Below are 18,096 nucleotides of genomic sequence, written 5' to 3'. Positions count from 1 at the left end.
TATTTTATTTGGTATAATGGATGAAGATGATAGAGAGCAATTAGAAGAAAATATGAAGAATTTGTTAGATAACCAGAACAACCTTGATAAACTAATTCAAAAACAAACATCTGTGGTTGATTCAACTTCTAATCTATTAAAGAGAACAACAGAAGATGTTAACTCCAATTTTAGAAGTATGCAAATAAGAATTGAGAACATGACAGAAGTTCTTAAAGAAAATTATTATGTTTATAAGGAATCAATAAAATTCTTTATGATTACGAAACAGCTACACTCATTGATTGAAGAAGGCGAAAAAATTCAAGCAGGCATTATAAGCCTGTTGATTGATATTAATCACGGTAGGCTAAATACAAATATTCTCAGGTAAGGTTCCTGCGAATTCAAAAGTCCGTCTGCAATGTACTGGCTCTCAAATTGAATTGTTTGATTTGCCTCAGCAAGGAGTTTTAAGCATTGCGCCATATTGTACGGCAAGAACCGACGATAAAATTCTAGTTGCCCACCATAACATTCAGTCCGAAAGTGAAGAATTATTATCAACACCTTATATAGGAGAAGTTAGTGAAGTGCCGAAGATTATTTGGGATCCGCTGAAACTATCAATATTAAATCATACTGAGGAATTTGAACGATTGAATAATGAAATTAAATTTATGAAAGAGAACCATCAAAAATTGAAAGATTTACATTTCCATCATATTTCCGGACATGCTGGATTAATTATTGCCTTAATACTAATGATAATATTAATAATATATTTCATACGGAATGTGCTGTGCAACAAAGAATGCAAGCAATAACCTTTGCAGGTCCGTTGCCAGTACTATAAATATCAATAGTAACTAAACAATAAAATAATATAACAAATAAAAATATACAGTCCACTATATCGTTGTTTAATAGAAAATGTACTTCTACATAGAAAAAGCAAAATGTTTAAAATAAGTTAATTGAGTACAAATTGTTGAATTAAAAATAATATAAACCATAATTGTAATCCAATAAAATTAAAAGCCAGAAAAACTAGGCCCATTGAAATCTTAGTTGCAAAATAAATGAACATATATCAAATAAATACAGTCCACTACTGTTATAAATGCAACTAATATACTAATGTACATCTCAGCTTTGCTGGCCCTTTGGCAGAATGTTCACACATGAACACGAATATATTTAAAGACTTACAATTTTGGGCTCCGTTCATATCTTATGTAAATGAATCGAGAGCGATAAATTATATTTAGGATTTTGTTATCTAAGGCGACATGGGTGCATTGCTCAAAAACATGTAATTTAAGTGCACACTACATGAGTCAGTCACTTGAGATCGTTCCCCGCCTCCTAAAATAGTCCCTTAGTGGGAGACCACAGATAAGGTCCTCGCCGCTCAAGATAGGCAGATGTGCCCGAGCGTGGGACCTCGATAAGGCGGGGACTATTTACTTAGGCCTCTGCGTAGGCCATTTACTTTAAGATGCGATTCTCATGTCACCTATCTAAACCGAAGATATTTCCAAATAAAACCAGTTTCTTACAAAAACTCAACGAGTAAAGTCTTCTTATTTGGGATTTTACAAACTGCGAGACCATTAATCTTCATTTCCCTGCCGGCTCTAGGAGCCCCACAATCGCTGACGAGAGCCGCCAGCTGTGGTTGCGTGGGGTCGTCGTCGTTGCTGGATTGCCGGTGGTTCGCCGGTTCGTTGGGATCGGTGCCTCTCAAGTCAAGTGGTAATTTTGGTTACTTTGTTTGCCCGCTTTTAGGCGCACCCCCGCATTTTCCTTGCGTTTTTCCAAAACTCCTCTCTCGGCAGCCGCAAAACTGTGAAAATGCGGCCGTGTTCAACTTGCCGCAGACAAATGAGCAGACGGGTGCGCTCCCTGTCAAATTGCAGAGCCCAGAACCTTCAGACTTTGCCCCCTCGTCGGTGGCATTAATTCATAATTATGTATGCCGACAGTGTGGCCAAGAGCTTGCTGGAAAAATGAAATATGCAGCCCCAAATGCGTTCGGGTTGCCAAGTAGGGAGCCACATGCTGCCCCAAGCGGAACTTTCTAATTGTCTGCAACCGGAAAAGAAAGTTTCCCCAAATTATGGCATATTTCTCAACATTAAAAAGGTCTCACTAAGCCCTAAATATTTATTGCGGCCAGCTGAAAACTATTTGTGTTAATAATACATGGACTTGTTTCAAGGTAAATGGCTTACAACTGAAAACAAAGTGTAACTTTCAAATTAATTTTCATTTTAAATGTTCTTTCGGGTTGATAATTATTTCATATATTTTCGAGTTTCCCAAAAAACTCTAGATGTACTTACATGGCACCCACATACAGCGCATTGTTGCGCTCATCCATGTAGAAAGTCTTGTAGTGCAGCGGCCCGCAACTGAAGTCCTGCACATGTTCTGCAAAAGATGAGGAAACAGACGATATTGAGTATACGCAGCGTGTACATTGTACATTGATTAACAAAAGTTGAGACAGTTAATTAAAGCCTAATGAAACTGTCAGCAGCAGTTGGATGGGCCAAAAAAGCGAAATGAACTAATTAAACTATTATAATTTCGGCTCAACAAACACAAAGTTAATTTATGGGGGCCTGAGTAAATACAACAGAGCATAAGGACACGGCATCTCGTCCCCATCCTCGTCCTCATTCTCATCCATGTCCTTGCACATTTGACACTGACAGTGTCACGTACTCCAGCCAGCGATGTCACGTGCTCAAAGCCGGAGCTTGGACCCCAAAAAAAAAGAAGAAAAAAAAAAACAAACACAAGTCGAAAAAGTTGCACCGCTGTCAATGTCATTAACAAAAGATTGAGGCATTTAGCTGAAATTTTTACGACATTAAGTTGTCAACTAATTTGGCACAATTAGTGAAACAACAAGAACACAGTGCACACAAACAAACCCAGTGAGACACACAAACAGAGAGGCATAAACTCTCTCTCACACACACACACAAACATTAGGACAAAGGAAAGGACAGTGGGCAAGGACAAGTTTTTATTTTTGGGCCAAAGCCCGAGCAAATCCTTTGATGGCCGCGCTAAGAGTCATTTGTGCTGACTTGGCCCGCTCCTTTGTCCTCCGGCCTCTCGCTCTGGTCATTGACAACCCTAATGGCCGGCCAACAACAATAGCAGTTACAAAAGTGATTTCCATAATAATGCATAATGAGTGATAGATACGGAACTGCCTGTGACCTCATGCAAATTAGCCCTCATTTCGACTGTGTCGCTTTTTTGGCACAATTTTCCCCGAAATAGCCAGGAGTTTTGTTATGTTTTCTTTGTTGTTTCCTAAACACAAATTATTCCATTAGTTTTAATGGCTGTTTTATCTGGTGTATCTGCTGCTTTAAGAAGGTCACATCTAAAGAATTAAAATTAATTATTGCCATAGCTAAAAATACCAAAAGCGGCTGTGAATCAAAAATCATTTAATTTTCTGAAACTAAACTACCTGTAATTTTATTAAATTTGTAGTCCCTTTCAAGATGAGTCTCTTCAGGTTATTGAACTTTGGCATTACACGAGGAGCTTCGATGTCGAAGACACATCAATCAAATTGCGAATGTAGTCCCAATTTAATTAAAATTCGTCCATTCTCATCCCACGACACAATCCGAGTTCCCATAGAGGTGGTGTTTTCCGACAAGTGCAATAAGGTAACTTATGCTGAGTTCCATGCTGACTAAGTCATGACAATAGCTCCTGATAGGCCTTGGCCTTCACTTTGGAGGAACGCCAGCGTTTGTGTATCCATGGACTCATGCCGGCCTGCGTGCGAACCTACGATGAGCAGATGCTGGCCATCGAGTCCAACTTTCACTCCTTCGAATCGAATGTGAGCAGATATCGCTATTTGAGGGCCCTGCGCCAGGGTTACGAGAGGCTGTACTTCCAATTCGTGTCGAAGAACGTTAACGCGGTGCTGCCCATTATCTACACGCCCACTGTGGGCTTGGCCTGCACGGTGTACGGCATGTTGTACCGTGGCATGACCGGGATTCACATTACCAAGCATGATCGAGGACACATGCAGCAGATCCTGTCCAACTGGCCGATGCGTAAATCGGTGAAAGCCATCTGTGTGACCGACGGCCAACGTATCCTGGGGTTGGGTGACCTGGGTGCCAATGGCATGGGCATAGCAGTGGGAAAAATGGAACTGTACACAGCCCTGGCCGGAATTCCGCCGAGCATGTTGTTGCCAATTTGCCTGGATGTGGGCACAAATAACAAAGCGCTCCACGAGGATCCCCTGTACATCGGTCTAAGGGATGAGCGCTTAAAGGGCGATGAGTACGTGTGCTTTGTGGATGAGTTCATGGAGGCTGTGGTATCCACCTTCGGAGATCAAACGCTCATCCACTTCGAGGACTTTGCGACACCCAATGCCTTTATGTTTCTGAATAGGTATCAGAATTGCTACTGCCATTTCAATGACGACATTCAGGGCACTGCCGCTGTGGGCTTGGGTGGATTGCTTGGCATCCAGAGGATCACCAAGAAGCCGCTGGAGGAGCATGTCATTCTCTTCGCTGGAGCGGGAAGCGCTGCCATGGGCATCGCCTATTTGCTTAAAATGGAGCTGATGTCCAGGGGTCTCTCCGAGGCTGATGCTGCCAAAAACATATATTTTTACGATCAAGACGGTGTATTGACCACAACCAGGAAGAGCATACCGGACATTCTGTGCGTTTTCGCCAAGAACATGAAGGAAACCAAGTCCCTGGAGACGTTGGTCGAGCAAGTGAAGCCCTCAATTATTATGGGTGCCACCTCGGCACCAGGACTTTTCTCAGAGAAAATAATACGCACGATGGCGGCGAGTCACGAGCGTCCTGGCATCTTTGCCTTCTCCAATCCCACCATCAAATCTGAGTGCACTGCCGAACAGGCCTACAAATTCTCAGATGTAAGTGTCCTAAATACTTGTGGAATACTTCCCATTTTATTTTCGGCATTTGTCTAGGGAAAGGCTATATTTTCGGCAGGATCTCCTTTCCCGCCCGTCGAATTCAATGGCAAGAGGCTAACTCCTGGTCAAGCTAACAACTGTTTTGCTTTTCCCGCTTTGGTTTTGGCCACCATGACTGTTTTGGCCACTCGAATGCCAGACGAGATATTCCTTTTAGCCGCCCACGAGCTCGCTGAATTTCCAACAAATGAGGAGATACAGAGTGGACGTATCTATCCTCTGGTGAAGCAGGCCAATGAAGTGGCCTACAAAATTGGCGTGAAAGTGGCCAAGTTTCTGATAGAAAACGGTGAGAGCCTACACTTACATATAATCCATTTTATTAATATCTTTTTAATTGTTTAGGTTATGCTAAGCGCACTTTGGAGCCAGAAGATGTTGAGGAGTATATCGAAAAGAATAGCTATAAGCTGACCTATGGCAGTTCGCTGGCTGAGACTTGGGCGTATCCAAAGATGAAACCGCATCCAAGTACAGCGGGCCATGAGAATAAAGATCAAAAGAAAAAGTAGGCGTTTCGGTGAAAATTTAACATCTCAAAATTCCCAAATGAAAAGGTCTCCATAAAAAATTCGGAGTTGCAAAAAAAATTTTAGCCATGGAATTTCGCCGGTTGCATCCATTGCTGCGCCTTGCATCCCGTCCTCTTTTGGGTTCTTGTAGGCGGGCCAGCGTCTATGATGACGAAATGGATCAAATAACAAGACCTGACTGGCATGTTGTTATGAATGGAAAGTATAATAAGGTGGGTAAGGATCCCTATGCCATGGAATGCCCAAAACTAATTGTATATATATGCCTTCTAGGGCCTTGCGTTCACCATTAAGGAACGGCAACGTTTGGGCATCATGGGATTGATGCCCTGCTCCGTGCGCTCCATGGAAGACCAGATGAATGCCGCCCTGACGAATTTTGAGGCCAGACCCACCGATATCGCCCGATTTACATACTTGAGCGCTGTCCACCATCGACACCGGCGACTGTACTACCGGTTTATCAAGGAGAACATCGAGAAATCGCTACCCATTGTTTATACACCAACGGTGGGCGATGTGGTGGCCACCTATGGACTGAACTTCCAGCAGGCCATCAGCCTGTTCATCAGCATTCACGACAAGGGCCACATCCGGGATCTCATGCACAACTGGGTGGACGAGGGCGTTAAGGCCATCTGTGTGACGGATGGCGGAAGGGTCCTGGGTCTCGGGGACATGGGTGCCAATGCGATGGGCATTAGTTTGGGCAAAATGATCCTGTATACGGCTTTGGGTAGCATTCCGCCCAGCACACTAATGCCCGTTTGCCTGGACGTGGGTACCGATAATCAGGCCCTACTGCAGGATCCCCTTTATGTTGGATCACGAATACCGCGGGTCACGGGACCGGAGTACGATGAACTGGTGGATGAATTCATGGAGTCGGCGGTTAAATGCTTCGGGAACAACACCTTTATCCACTTCGAGGACTTTGCCACTCCAAATGCCTTGAGGTTCTTGGAAAAATACCAGTACAAGTACTGTTGCTTCAACGATGATATCCAGGGAACGGGAGCCACTGGTCTGGCCGCGTTCATCAATGTGGAACGCATCACTGGCCGTAAATTGGAGGACACAGTATTCCTCTTCGTGGGAGCTGGGAGTGCGGCATTGGGTATCGCCAATATGCTGGAAATGGAACTGGAGGTACGCGGTATTCCTGCTGAGGAGGCAACCAAAAACATCTACCTAATGGATGTCAATGGTATTTTGACCCCGGAGTCACCTAATCCACCGGAGATGGGTAAAATATTTATAAAGCCCATGGAGCCCATGAAGGATATTATGGCCGTGCTGGAGAAACTTAAGCCATCCGTACTTGTTGGAGCCACTGGCGTGGGTGGAATTTTCAACGAAGAAGTACTGAAAACCATGGCAAAAAATCACGAACGTCCTGCAGTTTTTCCGCTCTCGAATCCAACTGCCAACTCGGAATGCACCGCCGAACAGGCCTTCACACACACTGAGGTTAGATTGAGTATCTGAGGGGTATGTCCTTTAATTATGCAAGACCTATGCTTTGTATTTCATACAGGGTCGCGTGCTTTTCGGTTCCGGATCGCCTTTTCCACCAGTGGTCATCAATGGCAAAAGATATCGCCCCGCCCAGGCCAACAACTGTCTGACTTTTCCGGGCATCGCATTGGCCGCCATTACGGCCAAGGCGCGATATCTGCCAAAGGAAGTGTTTTCCGTAGTGTCGCACGAGCTGGCCAGGAATACACCGCAGGAACTGCTCGACGAGGGCACTCTGTTTCCGCCCATCAAGGATGCAAACAGAGTGGCCTTCAATGTGGGCGTTGCCATGACTCAGTATCTAATTGATAATGGTAAGATATATTTTTTCCTAGAAACTGCGCCTAAATGTCCTTACTTATCCTCTGATTGCTAACTGTGCTCTCGCAGATCTTTCAAATATTTACCCAAAGCCCGATGATATCTGTGAGTTTGTCAAGAGAAGTCTGTATAGTTTCGATTACAGAAACTCCCTGCCAACTACTTGGGATTATCCCGAGGAACCGCCAGCGCCGAAACCCAAACCCAAATCGAAGCCGAAGGAATAAAGCACGAAGTGAACTTGGCCGGGATTCATTTTTATCGAACCCTTTTGACCTGATTCTCAGCCGAGAAAGGAGCCCTGCGTGTAATTAGTTGCAGATGCAAGCGTACAAAGACCTACATACACAAAGACATATACAAGCTGGCACGATAAATGCCCGACATTTTAACGTTATTATTGTCCTGTCAACGGGAAGCCAGTTGACATGCTCGTGCGCCTGTGTGTGTGTTTGTGTATCCAGCTGATTTGCATATAAAATAGGACGAAATGTCTGCTCACCAAAAATGTCAATCAATTTCTTAGCCTCCTTTGCGCTCCTTTTAGACATTTTTCTCCTTTTTTTTTGGTGAGGTGGGGGGGGGGGGGGGTGATGGGGGCAGGACGAGAGAACGTGCATGCATTAAAAAGCAATTGGTGTTAAAAGAGCAGTCAGGCGGCAGTCGCACGTTGTCTGCCTGTCTATCAGTTTGGCATTGGCATGTGCCCCACCCATTCCTTCGGCTCCCCCTCGATTCTCCCTACGGGCGGAGAGCTTTTCCTCGGGAAACTTGCCCCTAGCCGCCGCTTTCCCCATGCAAAGAAGCCCCGGGAAAAAGTGGAAGCAACAGAAATGCGAAATCATTTCCCTCGACTGACAGCTGTCAAAATATTTGCTCTCTGTCGATGGCTGCGTGGCTTCTGCCGCTGCGTGTGTCCTTGTCCTCCGTAAATTTCATTTTAATATTCATTACTTCACACTTAACACTCGGCAAAGGAAATCCATGTTGACCACATTCGACTCTTTAATGGCAGCGGGAAAACTTAAGGCCGAAACGAGATCTTGAGGCGTCGGTCGGTTTCGTTTCGGTTAGCCTGGCTTATGGAATTTAATTGGCCATAAAAATGTATGCGGCTTGTTGAACGTGGCAAGCTGTAGCCGTAAATCGTAAATTTCCCTCCTGCCAGTTTTCCGCATCGATTTACGCCCCACGATAGGGCTCTAAATTTAAATGCCAGCGGCAAAGGTTAAGGGTTTTCCTGCTTTTTTTTCCCCCTCAACTCTGGGATAAAGATTATATGATGCGTCAGCATATAAATTATAGGGCAGATAAGCCAGATAAAAGGCAGCTAAACAAAGTCAGTTGAAGGGAAACTTAAGGTTTTTATGTTTTATGTTTATAAGCACGTTTAACTCGGTTATAAAATGACAAATAAATTGCAAAAGGCAATGAATAATATTTGATATCGAGTGATTTACAGCTGAACAACAAGATAAATATTTATTTGCCATGCTTTCATTGTAATCATTGGCCTCAAAATATTTGCTTGGCTTTTCCTGATAAGTGCAAACCTAGTTTAGTTCAATAAACGTTTTCAATGCCTTTCTTTGCGGTTAATTGAAGGTTTTTTTTTTGCTCAGGCCTCCATTGGAATTGGTTTTGCCTAAGCCTCAGTGTTATCTATCTGGCCAAGACTAAGACCCAAATGGGTCAAAGTTGGGGGCCAAAGCTCACTTGACTGTGCTCAGTCGATAAGTAGCCCCAATAAACACAAAAGTCTACTCAGCTCGGCCTCTGTTGCTTTTCGCCGACCGCTACTTCATCTTTTTGAAGATTTTCATTTATCTGCTGGCCAAGATAAAACAGGCAGGCAGGCCAGAAATAAAAGTAAGGCAAGAAAAAAAATCGGCAGAAAGTACAAAAAAAATGGGAAGAGAAAGCGGCACTTAAATCCATTTAAGCGAATTTTTCAAGCATTAAATTTGCGTTTACGTTACGTATACTTAACTTCCAATGGCAACGGCAAATGGTGGGGTGGCAAGGATGCTGGAAGGGGGGCTTGAAGCTGGGGCAAGGACGAAGGACGAAAGTCTGAGCCTGGCAGCAGGTAAATGAAAAATTTGCCTCCATTTTCGTGGTGCGCGGGGTCCAAATGTATTTTGCATCATTTGTCTTAGCCAGGCTAAGGATCTCCTTTCCTATCTCACCCACACCAACCAAACAGCCACCCACACACACACACACTCATACATAAGCACATACATACGCAGAAAACACCTGCCTTGCATATGGTCACAGTTTTCGGTCCAACTTCTGTTTCACACTACCCATATGAAAATTGTGGTTGTACTTTCCCCCCCTCACACACGCACACAGTGAAACGTTTTGTTTGGCTGCGACTTCCATTGTTGTGTTTTGCGGCCATGTAAATGCCCTGCCACGCCCACCACCCGCCCACGCCCCGTGACGCCGCCGCATTGTTGTTGTTATTGTGGAGCATTTTTTCTTATCTCCACTTTGCATGCCGCACACTGTTTTGCCTCCGTTTCCTTTTCGCTTTTTTTCCAGACGAACTGAGTCAGCACTTAATTTTTATTTGATTCTGTCTCAGTTGCGTTGCGGTTGCTTGACTTGGCTTCACTGTACTGCGCTACGCTTCACTTCACTCCACCGTAGATGGAAGCCGAGTGGCAGGCAGTGCGTAATTTTTTATGGCGTTAATTTAACAATGATTGGCTTTTCAACAGCCGAAAGGAAAGCAAATCTGTGCTGCTATGTCAGTTGTTTTTTGCTCTTGAGACAAATGAAATATTCTTTTTATTTACGTTGGAGAAAGCATCCTTCTTCAAAGGCAAAATAATCATCAGGAAGTACGTTAAATTTCGTTCGTGTGCATTATGTAGTTTTGTGGATCCGGAAATGTAAAGCTCGGGGTCGTGGCCATGCATCAAGCTTATCTCGCTTCCAGCAGCAGAAACTGTCGCACAAATCTCGAAGCCATTTGCCAATGTCCTGGCCACAGCACCTGCATCCTGGCTACATATAAATATGTGTTCGATATTTAACAGCTTCCAGTCGAATGCGCCGGCCAAGCAGACTGCGACTGCGACTGCCGGCGGAGGAGTAGAAGGAGATCCCGGAGTCGCCGATGCAGACGAGACATATGTATGCAAAGTGAACTGCCGCCGCTGTTGGCCAGGCTTAAATTTGGCTCAGGCTTTAGGGCAAGTTTGCGCACAGAACTCGCCCGGAGGCCACGAACAAATAGCAGAAGCACTGAGCGAAAAAGTGTAGCAAATTATGTGATTTTACTTATTATTAGTTGCAAGGTATCACGCATTCCGGCATGCTTTTGTTTAAGTGTTCAGCAAGCACACATATTTTTATGTTTTTGGTTAAGCAGCCATGCTTAATAAGCTTACCAAATTTGTGGCAACCAAAATAAACAATACAATTACCACGTAAGTTGCATGCCACATTAATGCTACTGCACTACTACCATAGTTTTTTGTTCGGTGTGGGCTGTAAAAACCCAATAAGGTAAACGGCAAACAGCCTGCCATGCCACAGTGTGTGTGTGTGTGTGTGTGTGTGTTTGTGTAAGCACCTGGCATTTGTGTTGAGCACGTTCGTACCTTATGTGGGATTTAGCTTAGACTTCATTTTACTGGGCTGCGCTTTTGGTTTCATTCCGTGTGTCTCTTCAGGCCCTTCTTTATGCCAGTTTATGATGGCAGCACCGTAAAAAAGCGGGAAAGAAATTGGGCACCGCGAGGGAGACAGAGAAAGAAAAAGAGAGAGAAAAGAAATCGCGACACAGAAGTGTATATAGTACGGTGTGGTATAGTAAAAATAAAGCCATAGACATGGCTGGCACCGGCACTTGAGTCCCCTGCAGGCTCACCAGGACTCTCCGATGTCCTGGATAGCCAGACAATGCTGTAATCTAGAAACACAAACGTGCAATTCTCTGCTCACTGCAAATGTGGTTGAGCACCCAGTACGTATACGTAATATCCATGTGTGTGTGTGCACACTCTCGACACGAAATGGCGTGGGAATATATTACAAGTTGGTTTACAAGGGAAGTGTGTCAGTGGCTTCGGGAGAAGCGAAGGGAAAAGCAAGGATATACCAACTTAAAGCACTCAACGAGCTACCATTTTTAAAGCCAAATCCCAGGGATATGCGCTGGGATGCCGAAACTGGTCAAAAATTGAGGCAACATAATTCAGCGGATGAGTTTTACGACTCCATCGGAAGCTGCATGTTGCAACTGCAGCAGCGAGAGGAAACATTAGCAAGTCTAGACACCTACGTCATGCGTCAGCAACACTGGCAAGTGCGGCAGCGAAGTGCAGGCGGTGCGGCGGGGAAGGCCGAAAAAACGTGCAGCAGGACCAAAAGGATATGTACTCGAACGAAAGGAGCCGGAAAACTGAGAAAACTGGGAAAAAATGAGACGTCAAGCAGACGATGAAGTCGACGTGGTCTGACAGCCCGGCAGACAGCCAGCGAACTCCCAAAAGGATCTGAGCCAAAAAAGGAGCAGAAACAGGACCACGACCACCAGGAGCATTTGAACCTCTTGGCTTGTTTTAATATGCTGAAAAATACGCGTCTCGACTTACTTCTGCCCGAATTTTCACAGCCTTCCCCTTGGCCCGCGCAGCTTTCCTTCCACTTGGAATGCATTTCCGAGTTTTACATTTCCATTTCAATGTAACGACACATGTATTTGTGGTAAAAGCTTAAGGGGAAAACCGTGAGAGGGCGTGTGGAGGAGCGGAAAATGGCGAGAAAAGCCGAAGAGTGGGCGGACTAAAATTTCCCTGGAATTCATCAAGCGATCTGCGCTTTGAAGCGTTTTTAATTACAGCGCATAATTGGAATTCGATATCTAACCACGTCGGGGTCACCACCTGAAATTACAACAAATACCAGTGCTACACCCCGGGGCTTGTGGTTCGAGTGTGTGGCAAAACTTTCCACCGCCATGATAAAAATTTTCCAATTACCAATTTTCCATATTTCAAAGCGCCCGCATAAATATTTATGGCGAAAATTTATGAAAACTAAACGTGAGAGCCACACAAAGTGTGGGTGCTTGGCATTCGCATAGCTGCAAGTCACACACGTCTAAGTACACTGAAACACAAAATGATAATGATGATATTTAAGGTATACTATTTATTTATATATACCAGAATAAACAAATCTTGATCTAAACTTGAGCCTAAAATGCAGTTTTAATCTACTTTCGAACTTGATTAGATAAACCAAAATTAAAATTGTAGCGAACTGAATATTTTGTGCAGTGCTCAAATATATTTACATTAAGCTGCGAGTGCAGTGGATAAGCTTTTACTATGTACATGGAATGGGGGATAAATCTCTTGCATATTTTTTAGGTGATTTGAATTTTTTAAAGAGGGAAGGGGAAGGGCACTAAATTTTGCCCAGCTTATCCCCGGGGCTGTGTGTCAGCGTGTTGAGCAAGCTTCCAGCTGAATATCTCTGGCCATGAATGTGGCCCAGAGAGCACTTTCCCTGCTGCCCACCAAATCCCTGCGGCCACGTGACATTGGAAGGCAATGCCACGTTTGCATGCCGAGCCAAAGGACGCCATGTGAGCTGGATGAGTGAAACGGGCGGGTGGGAATAAAAAAAGGAAAGCCGAAAGTAACCAGAGCGGCGGCACTTTACCTTGATTTCCCCAAAGCTCAGCCCAAGCCGCCCAGCAGCCACGCCCATCACTCACCCACTCAAGCGCCCAGTGCGCAATTGGCCGCAATTTGTTTTCAGCTGCTAAACAAGTCGGCGGATTTGGGGCTAAAGGGGGCTTTCCCTCGACACCTTCGGTGCGTTGCAAGTGCTAATTAATCTTAGGCCAGGTACACACTACTTCGGCGATATGAAGTGACTGGAAGTGACTGAAGTGAGTGCTCACACCCCCGGCGTTCAGGATACAGGACTACTACCCCTTGCCCTGATGGCCATTAATTAAATTACGCAGAGGAAAAAGTTCAAAAACACATAAATCAGTCTGAATCATTGCGGCTGTCTCTACGCGTTCATGTCCTTTGGGCCAGATGGCTTTTTAGTGCCCTTGCGGGACTCAACATAAATATTTGTAATACTTTCCACTTTCCACACCCCACTTCCCGCTTCCCGCACCCCATTTGCGATCGCACACGCACTGATAAACTCATTTAAATGTTAATGCAGCGTCAAAAGTTTCTCGAAACGTAGGAAATTGCATGCATTTTATTGGCCATTATGTGTAGTCCGTATTGCGACGTGGTGGTGGCTCCGCATTTGGGTGGTGGTGCACTCTCACCCGGTTTGAAGTGCTTCCCATCTTGGTTTAATAACTGCAACATTGTTGCCTTAACCCCTGTCGTTGGCGTGGCAAGAGGCAAGCGGACGAGGGTCACGAGTTTGTAGAACGGGTGTGTGCCTGTCTGCATGTTAATTATGTGGCGAAAAGGAAAAACTAAACAAAAACACACGACTAGCTGGATTTTCCACAGGGTGGTGTGCCAATAGAGATGTGCCAATGGGGGTCGGAAATGTGGGACAGGTGAGTAATTTCGTTACAGTTAAGTATATACATTTAATATATTTTTATACCACAACAAAAATCTTCTGCTATTGGCACTAGTGAGACCATGTAAATGTTAACTTTTCCTTATTATATTTATTTATGCGACTTTAGCCTCTTTTGCACATAAATTTATAAACTATCCACTTAATAAGCGCACGTGAAAGTTTTGCTAATTAGTTGAACGAATGCAGATGCGGTTGAAACTTCGCCCGGCAAGAACCGACAGAGCACCCTGCTCAACCCTTTTCACAATGTCCCGTGTGGCCCACTTCATGTTATTGTTTATAACACATTTGCTCATCATAATAGGCAACATTTTCGTAAAAACATGCCAAGACAGTGGCGGCGCCATTAACCCTGTTAATGCTGCAATTATGCGGCAAGAATTATGTTCGGGTAGCAGGTGAGCTGCCAGGTGAGGTGGCAGTTACCGGGGCCGCACTGTTACAGTGGGTAACAGCCATAAATCCACACCGCCTTGCCGAAACTTCGAGCGTCCTTTAGTGTGTGTGTGTGGCATAATGATAGCTGGCTGGGAGTGAGCTCCTGAAGCTCTCCTGCTGGCAACACAAATACAAAGTGAGGATGGAGATGAAGCTGGAGCTGGAACTGGAGCCTTAGATGGGCACTATATACATACAATGGCACCAAGCTGTAAGTTTAATTACCCACATAACTGAGACATGAAATCGCAGGAGGGAGGAGGCGGGGGTCAGCAGCTCTCGTCTAATTAGACAGACACGCTCTGACACAGTTGGTCCGCCCGCTTGATATATAGAAGTCCGATTCTCCTTTACGATCGTTTTATTGTGTTCGGTGTCCGTGCGTGCACTATAATTGCATTCGGAGCACCGAACTACTTCCACTGGCTGTGCTGCTACTGCTGCTCCAGCTGCTCCGGCTACTGCCATCATATAAATCGTAAAAATGTTGAAAAATAATCATCATAAAAGACAAACAAGAAGCCATTCGGCACGCAAGGTGAGCCCCTCCACCTCTGTATCGTAGATATTATTTAAGTTTTTATGTCCTTTCTTCGGCTGGCGGGTCCTTCGTGTCCTTTGCCGGGTGAGCACATAAATCATTTGACTTGTTTGCCCTGCCCAGCACGGCCCTCTCTTCATTTACTCATTAGATTTGGGCCATTCGCACAGTGTCTCTGTTGGCGCCCGGCTTTCTCTCGCTTTCATAACACAAAGGACATAATAATATGCTTATTTCCAGCCTACACCTTTTGTGTCAACAGTGTCCCCTGATTCGGTTACTCTCCTCCTGCGTCAGCAGAATTTTCTCCGGCCAAATGGAAGCAACAGCAACTGGCCTCGACGTTGATTGGCAGCTTGAATTTGGGGGTTTTTTCGGCTGGTTGCCTGCTATTTTCTTAATTTTCAACACGTTTGCCGCTTTCCCTTTGAGGCATTTCTTTTCCGGACACGCCTTTGCCTTCGGGTGCTCCGACAAAGGAGTATCTATTTCGTGACAAAAGGCAACTTTAACTTTCCCCACTATAACTTCACTTTGGACCAAGAAGACTACGACTACCACCTGGCAAAAAAAAAAACGATGGAAAAAAGTATGCTAACGCCATGCAGCACGCACATGTCGTGGAGTGTTAAGGACGAAGTGGAGTATCCTTTGAGCCTTTTTGCGTTTGGTATGCGCATAACTTTGCACCTCGACCAGACGCCGCCGAAGTGCGTGCGACACACATTTTTACAGAGCGAAAAAATATCATACAAAAGGGTTGGCAATTCGATTTTATGGCCGTGTGACGCATATCGCAAAACGATTAAATAAAAACAGAGACTATAAATAAATTGCTTTATACTTATAAATATTTGTTTTAATAATTATTATTTATGGTTTTGCCAATCGATGTAATGAACTTAAAGCTACACTGTTCGTGTGCTTCTCCTTTTGCTAAGATCTTTTTCTTCCTGTTGAACAGGACTTAAAGAATTCCCTTAAAGCAATCACACGCAGCTTCCTTTGGGCCTTCGTCTTTTTTCTCGGAATAAGGAGGATGAATTGGACGCATTTCTTTGACGACGCGTGGCCTAAATTGTTTCAAATTACAGGACAGCACCTTGCTGCCCTAATCCGCAACTGTGCCGTGTGTATGTGTGTGCGCTTGTGTCTGTATCTCTGCCTGTATATGTGTAGGTTTGCCGTTTCCGGCAGCTCATTTCCGTTTCACCTCAATTGGGTAAACCAGAAAAAATAAAAGCTTCTTCTATAAAACTCGTGTAGCACTAAAAAATCGCATAAAGGCAACTCCGAGGGGAGCACATGCAACGCAGCAGGTTGCGCCGCTGCTTTCAGAAGGGTGCATAAATTAGAGAGTTAGACGAGGGGGTGGCATGGGAATGGGGAAATGGGTGGTTTCAGTGTAATGGCAAGGTTGCAGTTGACCGTAGACAGCTGGCAGAAAGGCAGAAGGGCAGCAGGAGAAGACAGACCGGCGGAATCCACCCCCTGGGAGGAATATCGGCCAACACCTCAGCACTTATTTATGGTGGGGAATTTTAAATTCTACCCACCTTCGCTGCACACAGCGCAACACCGCGCCACTGCCTCCCCTTGTATCTCGACTAATTCGAAAGTGTGGCAAATTGCACGGCGCAAAGAGACCGCCTCCCGCTCCTCTGGCCCACAGAAGCCGCGCACCACCCCTGAAGGAAATTTGGCCCAAAAATTGCACGGTAATTGTAGCCGCTAAATTTCACTTTTGCTCGGGCTTTGCGCCAAAAGGTAGCAGCCAGCAATTGAGCGGTTACCGCGGCGGGAAGCAACAAAAACAACGCACACACAAAAAGTGAATTATGCGGCAGACTGAAGTTTTACCTCCCCCTCCACCCTGTTGGAAAACCCTCATCCCACAGCCGCATCTCATGACAGCCTGGCCGGCAGTTTTCATTTTTAAATTGGCGGTTTTATGTGCAATTCGAAATGGCAATGTATGCAGGATGGCTCGCGTGGGTGTGTGCGCTGTGGCATGACTAATATTTGCACACACCCGCAAACACACCACTACAGAGGCATACGCACACTTACAGCCACAGACAGTCTGCTTGTTGTACGCATTAGCCAAATTTTATTGCATACTTTTGTGCGCTATTGCAATTTAATGTGCCCCCACCCATGTCCTTTTTGCCATCTGCGCTCCGTGTGCGGTTTTATGCTCCACGCATAATTTTTGCGTAACAATTGAAATACTCGCAATGCGAATGCAAAATATCCACGAACCGAGTTGAGATTTATATTTTGCTATTAAGCCACATTTGCCGGGCCAAACAAGGCGCGTCGCCATCGTCCCTTTTCCCCCCAGCAAACAAACACACCTCTGCTCACCGCAGAGGGAAAGTTCATTTTTCATGGAAATGACTTTATATGATTATATGTGTCGGTCCTTATAAGCGAACGGTGCGCGACGCCGCATTAAGACGCTTTCAATGGATGCTTACTGAATTATTGGAATGGTTTTGAAGTTCTCCAAAAATTGAAGTATAAGCCCGAAAGTTTTTTAACTTGTGAGGGTGGAAATTATTCTGTGTTACTAATTTATATTTAAAGATATCAATCCACTCTCCATAAATTTACGTCATGTGCAGTACATATAAGAACTTATACATGTCCCAATTCATTGGAAGCCTGACGCAGAAAATGTAAAAAGTATTTGTTTATCATAAATACTTTGTCTTTCTCTTTTGCGCTCGCTATCTCGTGCTCTCTCTCTCTCTCCCCTGCAAGTGCTATATATACAGATGAAGTGTATATTTTCTCGCATTGATTTCAAATAGCGTGACTGCAGGACGCCACAGTACCACACGGCGTATGCGTAATAAATATTGAATATCCATATGAAGAAGTTGTTTGGCCATAACTTTCCTTTGTCTGCTGCTTTGTGCGTGCGAGTGTGTGTGTGAGTCCTTTGTTTCAGGTTTATTATTTATTATAAATGACTGCACACACGGACAGGGCAGAGCATACCGCTTAAATACCGATATTGAGTTGGGATCCGACTCCGTTTCAGAACCTTCAGTTGGGAGTATCTGTAGCTGTATCTGTAAGGGAAACAGGTCAATCGATTCCATTCTTTTTTCCTGCCTTGTGCTCCCGTTTCTGTCTTCTCTGCC

The 18,096-nt window shown here is 44.8% G+C and overlaps 3 protein-coding genes across 4 annotated transcripts in view; 2 read left to right on the top strand and 1 right to left on the bottom strand.

The window, feature by feature from the left end:
• The window catches only part of LOC117138012 (semaphorin-2A), a 53,719-nt gene that overhangs the window by 17,555 nt on the left and 18,068 nt on the right, over positions 1-18,096 (bottom strand). For both annotated transcript variants that reach the window (XR_004459175.1, XM_033299813.1), the window contains exon 3: positions 2,328-2,415. Coding sequence is in view for 1 of the 2 variants with exons in the window: in XM_033299813.1 (XP_033155704.1) it covers positions 2,328-2,415 (88 nt within the window). In the remaining variant the exon portion in view is untranslated. The remainder of the gene's footprint in view (positions 1-2,327; positions 2,416-18,096) is intronic.
• On the top strand, positions 3,487-5,532 carry LOC117138013 (NADP-dependent malic enzyme). Its single transcript, XM_033299814.1, has 4 exons — positions 3,487-3,683; positions 3,737-4,936; positions 4,994-5,288; positions 5,345-5,532. Exons 1-4 carry the CDS (start codon positions 3,513-3,515, stop codon positions 5,509-5,511), a joined length of 1,833 nt encoding a protein of 610 aa, XP_033155705.1. The 5' UTR covers positions 3,487-3,512; the 3' UTR covers positions 5,512-5,532.
• LOC117138014 (NADP-dependent malic enzyme) lies at positions 5,580-7,919 on the top strand. The gene is made up of 4 exons (XM_033299815.1): positions 5,580-5,744; positions 5,806-7,002; positions 7,070-7,364; positions 7,441-7,919. The coding sequence occupies exons 1-4, from the start codon at positions 5,598-5,600 to the stop codon at positions 7,596-7,598; spliced, it is 1,797 nt and encodes a 598-aa protein (XP_033155706.1). The 5' UTR covers positions 5,580-5,597; the 3' UTR covers positions 7,599-7,919.

Source organism: Drosophila mauritiana, chromosome 2R (genome assembly GCF_004382145.1).
Source record: "Drosophila mauritiana strain mau12 chromosome 2R, ASM438214v1, whole genome shotgun sequence".
Lineage (NCBI taxonomy): Eukaryota > Metazoa > Arthropoda > Insecta > Diptera > Drosophilidae > Drosophila > Drosophila mauritiana.
Note: the sequence above shows the minus strand (reverse complement) of the source record. Positions and strands in the feature narration are given on the sequence as shown.

Bases quoted from the DNA above. Each gene is read 5' to 3' on its own strand.
- LOC117138013 (XM_033299814.1), top strand. From the start codon at position 3,513: ATGAGTCTCTTCAGGTTATTGAACTTTGGCATTACACGAGGAGCTTCG. The intron at 3,684-3,736 runs GTAACTTATGCT...AGCTCCTGATAG, and splicing joins TTTCCGACAAGTGCAATAAG to GCCTTGGCCTTCACTTTGGA. The intron at 4,937-4,993 runs GTAAGTGTCCTA...GCATTTGTCTAG, and splicing joins AGGCCTACAAATTCTCAGAT to GGAAAGGCTATATTTTCGGC.
- LOC117138014 (XM_033299815.1), top strand. From the start codon at position 5,598: ATGGAATTTCGCCGGTTGCATCCATTGCTGCGCCTTGCATCCCGTCCT. The intron at 5,745-5,805 runs GTGGGTAAGGAT...TATGCCTTCTAG, and splicing joins TGAATGGAAAGTATAATAAG to GGCCTTGCGTTCACCATTAA. The intron at 7,365-7,440 runs GTAAGATATATT...GTGCTCTCGCAG, and splicing joins TCAGTATCTAATTGATAATG to ATCTTTCAAATATTTACCCA.